General features: G+C 62.8%; 2 protein-coding genes across 5 annotated transcripts; one reads left to right on the forward strand and one right to left on the reverse strand.

Annotated features, from left to right (window-relative positions):
• The first annotated feature begins 4834 nt into the window (after positions 1–4834).
• On the forward strand, positions 4835–12295 carry HMGA1 (high mobility group AT-hook 1). 4 transcript variants are annotated; one of them, XM_030965988.1, is made up of 6 exons: positions 4835–4958; positions 5189–5311; positions 8743–8847; positions 9539–9622; positions 10016–10066; positions 11149–12295. In XM_030965988.1, the coding sequence occupies exons 3-6, from the start codon at positions 8746–8748 to the stop codon at positions 11203–11205; spliced, it is 294 nt and encodes a 97-aa protein (XP_030821848.1). In that variant the 5' UTR covers positions 4835–4958; positions 5189–5311; positions 8743–8745; the 3' UTR covers positions 11206–12295. The 4 variants fall into 4 exon arrangements, with proteins under 4 accessions (XP_030821848.1, XP_030821850.1, XP_030821851.1 ...); XM_030965990.1 differs by having other exon boundaries at positions 11152–12295; XM_030965991.1 differs by having other exon boundaries at positions 12059–12295.
• A 171-nt stretch (positions 12296–12466) lies between these two features.
• SMIM29 (small integral membrane protein 29) lies at positions 12467–14190 on the reverse strand. Its single transcript, XM_030965856.1, has 5 exons — positions 14159–14190; positions 13407–13581; positions 13300–13325; positions 13127–13232; positions 12467–12859 (listed from the first exon to the last, which is right to left on the reverse strand). Exons 2-5 carry the CDS (start codon positions 13515–13517, stop codon positions 12797–12799), a joined length of 306 nt encoding a protein of 101 aa, XP_030821716.1. The 5' UTR covers positions 13518–13581; positions 14159–14190; the 3' UTR covers positions 12467–12796.
• Positions 14191–15727: the final 1537 nt, after the last annotated feature.

A 15727-nucleotide genomic window follows, 5' to 3' on the forward strand; every position in this document is an offset into this window, starting at 1 on the left:
CGCTCCTGTGCCTCCAGAGCCGGGGCTCTGCCAGCAGCTGAGTCACCCCGGTGACTCGGCACGAGGGAAGTCCCCCGGTCCTCGATGCTTTTCCAACCGGAGCTGAGTAAACGGGAAAGTGTCAAGGAATTTGGCTGGGAAAAGTGTTTTCTTGGGGCCCCTGGTGCGTCCCCTTTGCCACAGTGGACTCAGAGCTGGCCAGGGAGTGGGGAGATCCTTCCCTATCATACAGAGAGATTCCAGGGCATGGAGGAGCTAGGAAAGGCTGGGAAAATCAGGAAAAACATCCCCTATCCTTGCGCCGCGTGTCCTCCAGTCCCCTGCAAGCATCTTGCAGTGCATCCCCCCACCCCTCTTTGGATGCTGCCAGCAGCCATGACCTCCTTCTCTGCCTTGATCAGATTTGATGTGCAATAAAATACCTTTATTAAAAAAATACCAGGCGGCCAGACCCCACTGCGAGCCCTCCTGAGAGCCCTCGATTAATGACCCCTCGCATTCCCTTCCACCGCGTCCCCGTTAATGATTTACAGCGGCTCCTCTCCAGCCTCTCCCCTCCCTCCTCCCCGCCATCGGCGCCCCCCAGGCCAGAGCAGAGGGGAAGGGGCTCCAGGGAGCGCCCGCAGGGATTGTCTCACCCCTGGCACATTCCCAGAGGTGAGGGAGTTGCCACCACCCCCGGCACGGCTCAGCCGCATCCTCGCCCAGGGGAACGGGCACACACGGCTCCATTCCCCGATTGCTGCCACCTCCTTCGTGCCACGCGGGACCCCGGCTGGGCTGGCAGCCTCCCCCCGCCCACCTGAGCCCCAGCACGCTCGGTGCACATGTGTGGGGGGAGCCGGGAGCGGGGCCAGCGCTGCCCCCCGCAGCAGCCCCAGGCTTTGTGCTCCCGGCACGCAGCCCCGAGGAGGTTTCATGTTACTGGGAAACTGGGATGGCGGGATGTTCCCGGGGCAGCCCCGCAGACAAAAGGCCATTGTGCGGCCGCGCAGCGATGGCTGCAGTCCCGGAGCATCCCGCTCCCTGCCAGAGCCAGCAGCCACCCCAGGCCCGGGAGGTGGCACAGCCGGTGGTGGAGGAGCACAGGGCACCCGCCAGGGGCCTGAGCAGCTCCCCAAAACTCATGGGATGCTCCAGCATAGAGTGCCCAAGCCGGAGCACCCCACACACGGGCCCTTGCCCATCCCCATCCCACCAGCAGCAGCACCCAAAATGCGTCGTCTCCATCCCAGGGGACAGGGGTGGCACTAAACCAGACCCTGCTGGCACCGAGTAGGGGTGGCGGGCAGGGACATGTCCCCACAGGTCAGGACGTGCAGGTGAGGGGTGGCTGAGCCTGAGCCGCTTTCCAGCCCCACCGGCTGATCCTGCTCGCCCTGCGGCCGCCATGGATCAGCCTGTGCTGTCTCAGGATCATCAGGGTACAGGGAGTTATTTATGTGCATTTTCCTGTGCGGGGGCTGTGCTTGTTGCAGCCCCAAGCACTCCGGAGCAGGGCAGGGAGCACCTCGAGCTCCTTCTCCTGCTCCCACCGCCGCCAAATTCTCCTCTGAACCCCCAGCTCCCGCCGCGCCCCATTAACCGCTGTTCCAGAGGCTCTGCAGGTGACAAGGACACCCGCTCGTAATTAGCCAGGTGGCCTTTCTAATCTCCCAACAACCTGAGCTGACTCAGAGGATCGGGTTTCCCCTTTCCCAGGGAAATTAGCAGGAATTAGGCGCCCAAATCCCAAACGCGGCTTTGCAGGACTCGGTGGCAGTGCCAGGACAAGATGTGTGCCACTCGGGGCCACCCTCTGGTCCCCCATGTCCCCCCTGGGTGTTTTTAGGGACACCTGATCAGCACCTGCGGTTCTGAGGAGCCCAGGGAGCTGGGGGTGATTTCAGGCACCTTTTTTTTTCAGGGCACTTTCCAGAGGTGCAGCTTTTCGCAAGCGCTGAGCACCCGTTTCACCCTCAGCGCTCCTGAAATATTGGCTAAATAAATCGAGATAGGAACTAATTCACGTGTGCACGCCCCATTTGCAGCTCCTCGTGCACCCCACGGCGCCGGCCTGGGGCTGTGCCCTGCAAACCCCGGGCTCAAATCGGCGGTTTAAGCCTGTAAGTTATCAGGTGATTTAGGAATTTGTCCCCAGAATGGGGCTGCAGGAAAACGCTGCCCTGGTGAGAGCTTAATCTGCTCCAGGGCTGAGAAGGAGGAAGGAGCCATTTAATCAAATTAACAGGCCTGGTTTGGGGTGGGCCCTGGGCTGTTTGGCCGCATGGGGCTTCATCAATGGGGCCATCGGGGAAACAAAGCCGGGAGGGGAAACAAAGGCCACGTCCCTGTCCCTGTCCTCCCGCGCCATGGCCGGCCAGCCCTGCGAGCCCCCGGACCGGGACATCCCCGTTCTCATCCCGGGGGGGTTCTCAGTGTGTTCGGGGCTCCGGGACATCCCCGTTCTCATCCCGGGGGGGTTCTCAGTGTGTTCGGGGCTCCGGGACATCCCCGTTTCCATCCCGGGGGGGTTCTCAGTGTGTTCGGGTCTCCGGGACATCCCCGTTTCCATCCCGGGGGGGTTCTCAGTGTGTTCGGGGCTCCGGGACATCCCCGTTTCCATCCCGGGGGGGTTCTCAGTGTGTTCGGGTCTCCGGGACATCCCCGTTTCCATCCCGGGGGGGGTTCCCAGCGTGTTCGTCCCGCCGGGGCTGCGCGGTTCCGTGCGATGCCACCCGGCACGGCACAGGCTGCGCTGCCGTGCTCCACGTTGGGCTCAGCTGCCATGGGGGGATAATAAATCATTTGTTTCCCTGTTTCAAGCCATTTTCAGCTTCCTCTCTGGCTGCAGAACTCAACGGCAGGATGGGGGAGCTTGCCCAGCCCTGCTCCCAAACCCACTCGGCCGCGAGCTGTAAATCAGGAACACAAGTGCAGAAACAAAAGTGAAAATGTTCGTCACGGAGTGCAGCCCTGGGCCCAGCCCTGCGCTCTGCTCCAGCCCAGTTTTTGTGCTGTTTTGCCCTCCTTGCACGTGGCTGTGTGCCTGTACCTGGCTGCTAGGCCATCTCCCCATCTCTCTCTAGTTCTGGGCATCCCTGCAGCTCTGTTTTTCTTTAAAGACCAAGTGGTCACCCCAGGGGTGAACCCGGTGTGGGGAGACTCCAGCGTGGGCTCAGGGAGTGGGCAGCTGCCCAAATTTTGAGGGATTAAAGCAGAGCAGCCCCGGTCGTTTTCAGAACTCGGGCTGCTGCCATTCACGGGCAGTGCACAGTAAATAACGAGGGATATTAATAACAATGAACCCCTGCCAGCACACAAACCAAGTTCCTCATTGGGCTCACGGCAAAGGGGAAGCCTGAGCAGCAGCGTTGGGGTAAAAAGCACTCTGGCACATCCAAACCCAAGCAGGGCTGCCTGCAGGTGGAGAAACGTTAATTTTAACCACAAAAATGGCTACTTGGGGTCTGCAAACAACCCCTGGCTGGACACAAGGCCCTGGAAGGGGGAGACCCAGCAGAGCTTGGATCAGGAGCTGCACAGGGTGCAGGCAGGGTGTGCTGCTCTTCCTGCAGGTGTTTGTGAGCAGGAACCCTCTTGCAGGAGGGTTCTCCCCCATTTTCGTTTCATTTTTTAATTGTGAGAAAGGGACGAGGCTCTGATTGTGTTTTAGGCAGGGGAATTTGTAGGGGATTTGAAAAATCCAAATAACAGTTAGCAGAAACAAGTGCCTCAAGCCTGGCTGGGTTTGGTTTGTTTTTCTTCACAAATGTTCCCTGCCAGAGCAGTTTTGCACAGGCAGATATTGATTTTTTCACATTTCATCTTTTTAAGGGTCTCCCTTTTTTTTTAATCTTTATTAAAAACTTTTCTGAAACTGAAACTTAAATGCAGCAGTCTGAAGTTCAGATCCTCACTTCAGAGTTCAACCCCATAGAGTCAGGATGGTCAAAAGCACCTAAATCAGAGTTTCCATGAGATTTGTGATTGTTGTTTTCTCAGGAGTTTGCAGAAATTTTGCACAACGGGATGCTGAGCTCTGGATTTCCTGGTATCCCATCAAGGAAAAACACCACAAGACCCCAAAAGCTCAATTTGTGTTAGGAACACGGCCCTGACACAGTGGGGACCTGGGTTTTGGGGTACCTCACTGGACAGCTGATCTCAGCTGACTCCAGACTGACCCAAACCCCTCCCAAACAGACCAGAGGAATTCTGAACAAAGCTCTTCACTGCAGACTGAGCCCAGCAGCTGCCTAAAGCCCAGGAGAGCCTCGGGGACACCCACAAGCCCCCAAACCCCACTGTGCACAGAGCAGAACCTGCTCCCACAGCAGCCTCCCCTTTTGGCAGTGGTGCTGCAGTAACACATTCAATTAATATCACACATTAAATTCATATCACAGCACCATCCAGGTGGCCTGGGAGACCCAGGCAAGGAGCCCCCACTGCTGCTGCGTCCACATGGGGACCAGAAGGTTTTGTGGGGGTTAACCGGGTGAGGAGGCAGCAAAGAGAAAGAGCATCGTGCTCTGGCCATTGGCACATGGTGATTGCCGGCACAGGGACACCAAACCCCCAAAGCCAGCCCAAAATACAGAGAGGGGGGGCCGATGGAGCTCCCATGGGGGATCACCCATAGCGGGGTCACCGCCACCACCCCCCATGCACAGCCCCAGCCGGGAGCATTCCCAGCGCGGGAGGCCGAGGGCATCTCAATCCTCCCCGGCCTCGCAAGGGGACGCTCCATCCGCCCGCGGGGACCCTGGGGCGGGCAGGGCCAGGGGCGCAGCCGCCGCCGCAGCCCTTTGAACGGCCCTATCGCTCCCGGCCGCGCCGCCCCGCGCCGCCCCCGCCGTGATGCGGCCCCGGCTCCGCCTCCCCCACTCCGCCGGCGCTGGGAGCTCCCTTCGCCTGTTTGCCCTTATTTAATTTCGAGTGTGATTTTGCTATTTTTAGCAGCTGGATCCCCTCCAGTAAGGCTAGGAGCTCGCTCCGGTTTTTTTTTTCCCCCCCTCTCCCCCCTTTCCCCCCCCCCTTATTTTTTTTCCCCCCTCGTTCCCTGCGAATGATTTTGACCCAGCTTCCTTCCTCCTGGAGCAATTTTTTTTTTTCTCTCTCTCTCTTTATTATTTATATAAATACGCGGGGCCTGGCGGGGCCGGGGATGCGGGGCTGAGCCGCAGCCTCTCTCTTCTCCTTGCAGATCCGCAGTCGCCGCGGGCGGGGGGTCCCTTCGCTCCGCAACACAGACCCGCCGGGAAAAACAAAACCATCAAACCGGCCCCGAAACCCACGGCGAACGCCCGGCTCCGCGATCAAGCTGACTGTGAGTGCCACCTTCCTCTTCCTTTGCTGCGGGGGGCCGTGGTTCTGCTTCCCCTCGCCGCATGCGGGGCACGATCGGCCCCGGCGTGTCGGGCTTTGCAGGGACGCGGCTGCGTGCGGCTCGCCGTGCTTCGCTTTATTATCGCTATTAATTATTGTTAATAGCGGCGTGATGCACCTGGCGGGCCGCGGCCGAGCCGGGGTGGGGGGACGGGGTGGGGGGTCGCACGGCCGAGCGACTTTGCTCCGCTAACTCGGCTGCGGATGATGCAAAAGGCCCGCACCGAGCCCGCGGGGCCCGCACGGCCCCGGGACGGCCGGCACCGTGCAAGGTGCGCGGGGCCCGGCGGCGAGGCCGGGGCGGCGGGAGGCGCGCGGGGCCGCGGCGAGGCCGAGGCCGGCGCTTCGGGATCGAGCACACGCGGCTCGGGGCGAAGTTGCGGTGCTGGGGCTCAGCCGCCCCCCGGATGGTGCCCCCGCAGCCCGCCAGCCCCGCAGCCCGCCCGCAGCGCCGGCTCCACGAGGGGTTTTATTACACCACCCTCCCCCCCCACCAGGACAGGGGCTTCACAAAGCCCTGATGGTGCCCTTCCTGCCTCTTTTCTTTCTCCTCCACCTCCCTCCTTCCTTTCCTTTATCACTTCCTTTTATTATGCATCCGAGGAAGGAAGGGGGGGACTTTGCTCAATGGCAGCCCCGGGGTGGGGTTCAGAGCAGCCCCACGGCGGGTCTGTGCTGAGGAGGAGCCCGCACATCCCTCCCGGCCCGCACCCCTGCCCAACTGGCTCTTCAACTTCTGCTCCACGATTCCTTCCCCTCCTCCTACCCCATCCCTCTGCCAGGAGGTGCGGCTGGGATCCTTCTCCAGCTGCCATCAGGCTGGATTTTCTGGGCGTGAAGAGCTTTTATATATATATATATATATAATTTATATTTTTATATATATATATATATATTTTTTTTTTAAGATCTAAGGCCCCCGCCTATCTCCCCGCTTCTCCTGGGCCAGTTTGTTTAATCTAAGAGTAGGTGGCAGGAGCGGGGGATTTATGGGGTTATCAGCACAGAGCAGCATAAGCCAGCGCAGGCGGCTGGGAAGGCGAGACCAGGCCCAAGAGCAGGCGGGAGCATCGCTCCGAGGGGACAGGTTGGCCCTTGTGCAACCCAGAGGTGGCTGCTGAGGACAGCCCAGCTCACGCTGGGGAGCAGAGGGAGTGATGAGGCTGGGGGAGGAGGGCCCGGCGGCTCAGCATCCATAGGGATGGAGAGGGGAGGAGGTTTTTCCTTCCCCCAGCTCCTTCCATCGAGAGGCAGATGTGGCCCCTCCAGCTCCAAACCGTGCCGAGATGTTCCCCCCGCCCCCGGCCGCGGGGAGCCCAGCAGCCCCTGCCCGCGTCCCCCCACTGATTCCTCCCTGCCTGGAAAGGTTTCTCCCTCAGCTGCTTCCTCTCCTCCATGGCAACCCAGCTGCTCCCTCCCTCCCTCCCTCCCTCCCTCCATAGCTCCGATGCGTGTGAGCAGGGCCGGAGCTGCTCCCGCCATGTGCCCGGCATGGCCCCACAGGCTGGGAGCACGCCCGGGGCAGGTGCTGCCGAGCTGGGGGCATCACGGGGAGCTGGGGCTGCCCTCGGGATCAGGGGGTGGCTGGGAAGGGGCTGGATGGGAGAGGAGCATCCCCCATTTCCAGCATCCTCCTTCCCAACCCCCTCTGCCAGATCCCGCCCGAGTCCCCTGAGCTCTGGAGCCCCTGCAGAGAGCTCGGAGGTGCTGGAGGGAAGGGGTGGGATGAGGAGAGATGGGTGGGTGGGATGCACAGGGGTGGGTGGGATGCACAGGGGTGGGAGGGAGCTGCACGTGATTTCCCCAGCACCAACAACTTTGCAGCAGCTGCTGCTTTTGGGGGAGTGGGACAAGACCAAGCGGCATCCCCATCCCATGGAGGGTCCCCTTGGCATTCCCAGCTGGAGCTGCTGTGGGCTCTGGTCCCTCCTGCAGGGCAGGAGAGCCCAGCAGGGTGGGGGCCATGCTGGGCCCATCTGTTTCCAGCTGCAGGAGGGGGCATGGAGCAGCTCGAGGCCGCTCTGCCTCTGACAGAAATTGACTTAAAAAGAGACAAAATCCCCGTCCCAGCCCGACCAGCAGCCGGCCCTTTGCTGGCCTAAATCTAAACCATACTTCTTTTTTTTCCTAAGAGACTCCTTGAAGGGCTCTGGGATGCTGTGAGTAATATTTTCGGGGTGTTTACACTACAGCATGGTTTCTGTCTCCCAAAAAAAAAACAAAAAAAAGACTCCGAGGGTGGTTTTTGTTGTTGTTGTTCTGCACTCATGAGTCACTTCCAGAGGGGAGCAGGAGCTGACGCCTGTTTTTTGAAAAGGCTCAGAGGTCTGAGAGTGGCTCCTCAGGCTGCACGTCCTGCCCACACCCTCCCCAGTGAGGCTCAGTGTCCCAGGGGGCTCAGCACCCTCTGCCCCCACAGCCCCGCTATCCCAGCTGCTCCAACACCATCAAACTGGGCCCAGTTCCACATTAATTGTTATCCCAGAGGTAGGAGCGTGCCTCCATCAGCACACACAGGCTGGGCACACAGCCTCGGAGCTGCCTCTGGGAAGCCTCACATCCCCACCCTGGCCAGGTGTCCCCAGCATGGCCGTGGTCACCCCACCTGTGTGGGGTCACCACAAGCACCAGGGCTGTGGCAGCAATCCTGCTCCTTCCCACCCCGAGTCCATCCTGCCGCCTCCTGGGCTGGCAGCCGGGCAGGAGCCACCCCACAGCTCTGGAAAAGCAGGTTCTCCCTGTGCCCCTGGGAAGCAGCGAGGTGGAGAGGGGAAGATGGAGCCTTTTCCTGGGTGGAATTGCTCCAAGAGCAAAGGAGAGCTGCCCAGCCCTTGGGGACGTGCACAGGGGAGGTGACAACGTGGTGTCCTCAGGTCAAGTGCCTGTCCCTAAGCCCAGCTAGGCAGCAGGGGTGCAGCAGTGCTGAGGGTGGGGAGCAGGGCTGTGGGACCCTGAGACCCTCTCCAGGGCCCTGGCACCCCCCTGGGGACACCCAAAGTCCCCAAAGCCACCACTCACCCTGCCTCAACGCGCCGGTGCCAGCAGCACATCTGGGGTTCCAGATTAAATCTGGAGCCACTCTCCTCCCCTCGAGGAAAGGGGCCAGGCTCTGCAGGATGGGCTGGCCAAGCTGCTGCTCCCCAAACACCTGAGGGGACCCCAGGAGATGGGCACTGGCTGTGGGTGGCTGTGCCATGGGCTCAAAATGCAGCCAGGGCATTTTGCTGCCCAGCCCATGCCAGGAGCGAGCAGGGGGCATCTCTCCTGCCCCAGGGTGAGGGCTGGGGGTGCCATGGCTGGCATGGCGAGCCAGAGCCGTGCCTGACTGACCTCCCTCCCTCCCTCCCGCTCCTCCTCACGCTGCTGGGACAGACGATGAGTGAATCCAGCGCCAAATCCAGCCAGCCCCTGGCCTCCAAAGGGGAGAAAGACGTGGCGGAGAAGAGGGGCCGAGGGCGGCCCAGGAAGAAGCCGCAGGTACGTGGGGTCCCCTGTGAGAAAGGGGGGATTGGGCACCCCCAGGGTATGGGGCAGCAGGAAACCCCCCCACACCTACACCCCAGGCTGGGGACACCCCCAGTGCAGCCCTTTGGGCAGCACCTCCCCAGGGCTCACCAGCAGCTCTGGAGCCCTTCCTGGGGGTCTCCAGAGCCCCCCCAGAGCTCCCGGCCCTGGCTGGGGGCTCTCCTGCCCCTCCCCAGGCCCTGCTGAACCTGCCTTTGCAGACAGGCTAATTAAAGCCCCATTAGCAAAAGCTGCTCAGAGAGATAAGATGCTGCTGGAGCCTTTATAGTACCAAACCCCGCTCAGCCCCCGCCACGAGGCAGGTGGGGTTTGTGCACATCGTTTTCCTGCAGAAAAGGTGATTTGTGCCTTCCCTGGCACTTCTTCCTCGGCTGCAGCACCAGCAGCAAGCGGGGTCTGGGCTGAGGGGCCATGGGGATTGTCCAGCTGGGCTGAGTGGGTGATGCTGGGGGTGGAAAAGGTCACCCATGCCCAGCTGAAGGACACACAGGAGCCTGTGCCTGGCGTCTGATCACCAATCCCAGTGCGACCAGTGCTCCCAGTACCACATGGGAGCATCCCTGCCCTGGCAGGGTCTGCAGGGACTGCCAGGCTGCGCTGGGAGCCACTCTGGGCATGCAAACCCCCTGTGCTCTCCCTCCAGCAGGAGCCCAGCGAGGCCCCGACCCCCAAGAGACCCCGTGGACGGCCGAAGGGCAGTAAAAACAAGGCCACCCCAAAGGGCAGGGTAGGTACCTGGGATGGGCTGCTCCAGCTGGGTGCTGGTACCACAGCAGGTCCTGTTTGAGCTCAGTTATGGACAATTCAGGGCAGATTTGCCTCTGAGGCGGGGATGGGAGGAGGAATCTGGCCCAAGGAGGGTGGGGGAGCTGGGGGCCATGTGTCAGCAGCAGGACGCCCGAGATAAACCTGTTTGCAAGACGTGCGACTCACATCCTGCACTCACCTCGTGACTCAGGGGCATCCCGGGGCTGTGGGGGGCTCAGGGGGCTGGCAGCAGCACCCCAGGAGATGCCACTGGGGTGATGAATCACAGTGGGAGGACAGGGAACACCACCCACCCCCGCCAGCATCCTGGGGACAGCCTGACCAAAATGCCTTTTTTGTTGTCCTGGCTCAGAAAGCTGCAGTCACACCAGGGAGGAAACCTCGAGGGCGACCCAAAAAATCGGTGAGCAGGCTTTTCCCTTCCCCATCCACCCTGGCAGGGAGCTGGGCACTTTGGGGGCACAGCAGCTCCCCAGAGAGCCCCATGAGCGTGGGGTGGAGGCTGTCGGGTTGGAGGAGCTCAGAGCAGTCGAGCCAGCAGGACACTGCACTGGGTGGGCTCTGAAACCTCCAGAGGTGGGGGTTTGAGGAATCCTGCCCACCCCACCTCCCCCTGGGCCCAAGAGCAGCGCTGGCTGGCTGGTTCTGCCCTGGGGACATGCTGGCACTCGCCTGCCCGGGTCCCTGCACAGCATTCCTGCAGCCCACGGGTGCAGCCACCCCCTTCCTTCCTTCCCTGAGCTTCCCCTCCTCCTTTCCATTTTTCCTCCTTTCCCCCTCGGTTCGCAGCTCAGGCGGGTGCCAGGTACCCAGACAGTTTCTTCTCCTTTCCCTGCCTGTCCCAGATTTTGCTCCTTTTCCCACTGAAACTCCTGGCAGAGCCGAGGGCTTGAGGCCAAACCCGAGGTGCCATCCTGGGCTCTCCCGTGCCGGTGTCACAGTGCCGGGGGCTGTTTGGTGACCCCAGGCTGTGCCGCCAGTGCAGGGGGGTGTGGGAGGAGCCTGTCCCGTGCCAGCAGCGGGGCCGTGCCGGGACACGATGTCCCGCTCTGGCAGGCGCGGTGGCGTTTTTGTGAATGGAGCGGGAGGAAGCGGGGGCTGCTGTGAGTCAGGCTCACTCAGCCCTGAGTCACCGCTGCCTGCGGGGTCACGGCCGCCCACCCCGGCCTGGGGGCTGCACAGGGACACCCGGGGCCGGACAGGGACACCCGGCGCTGCCACCACCCCCCTGGTGCCCACTGGGGACCACGGTCCCACGCTCAGAGGTGTTGATGGGGCAATGGTCTCCCCTCCTCACTGTGAGCCCACCCGGGGCTTTCTCACCTGGGATTTATCTCCGAGCTGGGCTCAGGGCCAGTCCTTGACCCGGCTGAGTTTGCCCTGTTGCACAAGGGGTGTGATGTGCCCGGCCAGCCCTTGGTGCAGGGGCACTGGAGCGGGGCTGCGCCCCCTGACACCCCCCGGCCACGCTCCCTTGCCTTGCAGCAGCAGGACGAGGAGGAGGTGAACATTTCCCAGGAGTCATCCGAGGAGGAGCAGTGACACCTCCCGAACCGGCGCTACCTCATCGCCCGACGGCCCCGCAGCGGCCGGGGGAGGGGGGTGGGGAGAGACCCACTGTGCCGCCCTGGCTTCCTCCTCCTCCTCCTCCCTCCTCCGCTCCCTCCTCACCCTCAGACAACGGCAGCACTGGAAAATGGCCCAACCCGGGCGGCCCCCGCAGCCCCCGCCCGGGGGGGGCACCTGCCCCAGCTCCCCCTCCCCAGCCCTGGGGTTCAGGGCAGCCCCACTGGAAAGGGGGATCATGGCAGAGAGCCGGGGCTGGCACCCCCCACCTTCGCTGCCCCCCATGCAGTGATCTCACCCCGCCTGAGTGGGTGCTGGCTGCCCCCCCCAGCACTGGGCTCTGCCCTGGGGCCTCTGCAGGGAAGAGATGGGGGGGCAGTGAAGATGAGACCCCCCAAAATGCATTAGACCTTTGCTCTGGCCTGCTGCTACCCCGGGCACCCGCCTTGGTCCCCCCAGTCCTGGGTGACTGCACTGTGTGTGGGAGCAGCTCCCGCAGCAAGGGAGCCCATCCCTGGGGTGCCCACCCCGAGGGGTGCCAGTCCCCAGGGGTGCCCGGGCACAGCTGGCTCTGGGCAGCTCTCTCCTCATAGGTTCTGGTATATATATATTTTTTTGTTGAGTACTTTTTTTCCTTTCATTCACAACTACCTCTGGATATTTAAGTTCCACTCTCTGAACTCACAGGTGTGCTGCTGCGCTGCCAGGGCACCGTGGGCTCGGTGGTTCCTGTTTTCGGGGTGTTGCTGGGGGCTGTGGGGTATTTTTTTTTTTTTTCCCCTTTTTTTTGGGCTTCATTTTTTTTTTTTTTTTTAATTGTTATTTTGAGGTCTAGTTTGCTCTGCTGCTTCAAGGGATCGAGGCTGGCAGGGCAGAGGTGTGGGAGGACCATGGGATGCTCCCCCTGCCCCTCTGCCCCGGCACGACGGCTGCAGCGGGACCGGAGGTCGGTGCCGGGCGGCCCCGGCGGGAGAGAATCGGGGTTTGGTTTGGGTTTTTTTTTGGTTCGCTGTTAACGACCTTTTGGGTTCCTATTTGCAGTTACTTGAATAAAACATTTTATGGATGTTTGTGACGGCCTCTGTCCCCGGGGCCCTGGCTGGGTGGGGCAGGGCTGGCTCCTCCCGGGCATCTCCTCCACAGGGACATCCAGCCATGCACGGGGATGAGCTGCTGATGGGAACACAAACAGGCTGCCCCCCAAACCCCCAGCCCCACTCGGAGCCCTGGGACCAAGGCAGAGACACGTTTATTTACCCCATCTTTCCCCCAGGCATCCCGTGCCAGCAGAACCTGCTGCTCCCTGCCAGTCTGCCAGCCCCCGTGGGCCCTCCTGGGCTTTCCAAGGGGCTGCTGGAGCAGTTCAAGCAAAAGAAAAACCAAAAATGGCAAAACCAGGCACTGAGGTAGGAGATGTCCCGTCCTGGTCAGTGCTCAGAGGTGGGGGCAGTGGCATCGTGGCACCACTGAGGGCACATCCTGCCCGTTCTGGGTGATGGAACCAGTGCTGCCCCTGTGCTCCCTTCCCTCCCGCGGGCAGGATCCAGTCCCGGTGCTCCAGGCAGGGTCAGGCCCTCCAGTCCCTGCGCGGGGGCCAAGGGGGAGAGGGTCCCCCCCAGCCGGGCACCACCTGCAACACAGAGGGACACACCTGCAGCCCAGGGCACCGCGGCGGGTGGGGAAGGCACTGCCCACGCAGCCCAACCCTCCCAAAAATCTGCTTTACACCCAAAGCCCCACTCCCTCGAGGTCAGATTCGGCGTTCTTGGCGGTCTTGCCCGACCTCAATGATTCCCAGAGTTCCCTCGGGACAGGCACCTCACTTGCTGCTGCTGCTGCTGCTTCAATTTTCCATGGAAGAACTGGATAAATGCCAATTCCCGGCACAGCGACCCACCTGAGCCTCCTCAGCCTCCACCAGCAGCTCCTGCTCGGACTCGGGCGGCTCCTCAGCCGGGTCGTAGCTGTACATGGGCAGCAGCCGGTGCCGCAGCCGGTCGGACCTGCCGGGGGTCTCCGGTGAGCGCTGACCCCGCACCCCGCAGCCCCCGGCCCCGCGGCCCCGCTCACCTGCGCTTCTTCTTGACGTACATCACCTGCGGGGAAAGGCATCAGCGGCGCGGGGCTCCGCGCTGGGCTCGGCACCCCCGGAGCCCCCCGCCCTCCCCAGCACTCACCGCGGCCAGGAGGGCACCGAGGAGGGTGAGGAGGAGGAAGGGCCCCAGCACGGAGCCCACCAGCGAGTCCCCCGCCGCGCCCGGGGCCGTGGGGGCCGTGGCGTTGCTCATGGCCCAGCGCCGGCTCCTGCCCGCATGGGGGGGACGCGCCCGGCCGGCCCCACGGACGGGAGCTCTGCAAGGCACAGGCGGCCCTGGGAGTGACCCGCACCCCAGTAATGACCCGCACCCCGAAAATTCACCGCCCGGGAATGACCCCCATCCCGGGAATGACCCCCACTTCGGGCACCCACCGCCCGGGAATGACCCCCACCCCGGTAATGACCGGCACCCCGAAAATTCACCGCCGGGGAATAACCCACCGCCCGGGAATGACCCGCACCCCGAAAATTCACTGCCCCGGAATGACCCACCGCCCGGGAATGACCAGCGCACAGGTAATACCCCACCTCCCGCCCGGTAATAACCAACTACCCGGTAATGATCACCCGCCCGGTATCACCCCGTGGCCGGGGGGGGTCACCCCGCACCCCCCTCCCTGGAGAGCTGGGGCTGGGGGGGGATCCGCCTCCACCAGCGGAAGGACTGGAGGGACCCCCGCACTGGGCTGTGCCCGGGACACCCCCGGACCCCCACCCCAATCCCCCCCTTTTCCTCCTGGTCCGGTTCGGGATGTCCCGGGGTCCCCCCCTGTCACCCCCGCCCCCCACTCCGGGGATCCCCGCGCGCGCGCCCCGCCCCGCCCCGCCCACCTGCGCGCGCCGCCCGCACCCGGAACCCGCGCGGCGCGTGACGAGCGCGGGGCGGGGGCCGAGCGCGCGCGCGGCAAGGGGCGGGGCAACTGGATAATGGGCGGGGCTCGGGGGCGGGGCGGTGGCGGCGCGCGGCCGGCAGGGGGCGGCAAAGACCGGGCGGGGGGGGCGGGAAACCGCGTGAGGGGAGAAAGGAAACAGGGCCGAGAAACCCGGGGAAAACGCAAAAATGGGAACCGGGAGAGCCAGGAAGGGGAAAACGGGGGAAGAAATCGGGGGAAAGGAAGAAAAGGCCCCTGGGAGGGGGCACAAGGAAAAGCGAGTGGAGGAGTAGGTGGATAGATGAAGGGAGGGATGGGGGAATTGAACATCTGGCCCATCTGGGGGTGTGGGTGAGAGAAGAGGGATGGATGGATGGATGGATGGATGGATGGATGGATATGTGGATGGATGGATGGATGGATGGATGGATGGATGGATGGATGGATGGATGGATGGATGGATATGTGGATATGTGGATGTGGACCATCCCACAAGGCCGAGGATGGCCGGGTTTCGGGGGTGCCAGGCAGGGTCACCCACACTGGGGGCTGCTGTGGGGCTCCTGCCATGGCTGCTCTCACCCAGGCTGGACCCGTGGGGACTTTGGCAGGGGCTGTGACGGTGCCAGCAGTGTCACCCGCAGTGATGGCAGCGCCCCGGCCCTGATCCCGGCCGCAGGGCTAATCCGCTTTGCCCGCGGGGACCAGATGGTCCCGCTAAGTGGGTCAGGCAGGAGCGGGGAACACCAGGGAGCGCCAGGCCCCACTGCACTTCCCAACAGTGACAAAAATAATCATCAGGGGGAATGGGGTGAAAGAGGGGCCTGGACATGGTGGGGTTGAGGGGACACAGCCCCTGAGCTGGCAGCAGGGCAGGGCTCAGCCCTGCGGAGCATCCAGAGCCTGGTAGGGAAGAGCAGCAACTGGTCTGCAGCCTCTGGGATGAACCTGCCCATGGCACAGCCTCTTGTACCCTGCCTGCACCTCTGCCTATACCAGTCCCTGCACTGCTGTCTCACCTCCTGCCCAGCCCATTCCGGGTTATTTTCCCTCTCCAGACCAGAAAAGGGCACCAGCTGTCCCGAGACTGGCCCAAGTGTTGTTCCTGGTGTCCCATTGTTCCCAGGAATCCAACTAGCCCTACCAGCCCACACTGACCCCACTCTCCCCAGCAGTGGCAGGGGTTTCCCTGTCTGTGTTGACTCCTCCTGCCCCAGAGACCCCTCCCAAACCAGCCCCAGCCCCTGTTCAGCACTGCAGTGGGGGAACCACAGAGTGGAACAGGACCCCCAGTCCCCCCCAGCCCAGCACTGACACCTCAGGAACCTTCCATGCTGCCACCATCCACCGCTGCCCATCCCCTCCCAGCTGAACCCTGCTGTGCCAGGGCTAAAAATAAATCCATCAATTTCTAGGAAAGCTCCTTGGAGAGCATGAGCGAGGGGGAGCACATGGCCAGGAGGAGCATGCGTGCTCCAGGGGAAGCAGCATCCTTGGGAGGAGAACCGGGGCCACCAAGCCCCTCCGC

This window comes from Camarhynchus parvulus, chromosome 26 (genome assembly GCF_901933205.1).
Source record: "Camarhynchus parvulus chromosome 26, STF_HiC, whole genome shotgun sequence".
Classification (NCBI taxonomy): domain Eukaryota; kingdom Metazoa; phylum Chordata; class Aves; order Passeriformes; family Thraupidae; genus Camarhynchus; species Camarhynchus parvulus.

Coding starts and splice junctions, on each gene's coding strand:
- SMIM29 (XM_030965856.1), bottom strand. CDS start 13,517: ATGAGCAACGCCACGGCCCCCACGGCCCCGGGCGCGGCGGGGGACTCG. Junction 13,326..13,406: donor TCGGTGCCCTCCTGGCCGCG/GTGAGTGCTGGG, acceptor CTTTCCCCGCAG/GTGATGTACGTCAAGAAGAA. Junction 13,233..13,299: donor TACGTCAAGAAGAAGCGCAG/GTGAGCGGGGCC, acceptor GACCCCCGGCAG/GTCCGACCGGCTGCGGCACC.
- HMGA1 (XM_030965988.1), top strand. CDS start 8,746: ATGAGTGAATCCAGCGCCAAATCCAGCCAGCCCCTGGCCTCCAAAGGG. Junction 8,848..9,538: donor GGCCCAGGAAGAAGCCGCAG/GTACGTGGGGTC, acceptor CTCTCCCTCCAG/CAGGAGCCCAGCGAGGCCCC. Junction 10,067..11,148: donor GAGGGCGACCCAAAAAATCG/GTGAGCAGGCTT, acceptor CTTGCCTTGCAG/CAGCAGGACGAGGAGGAGGT.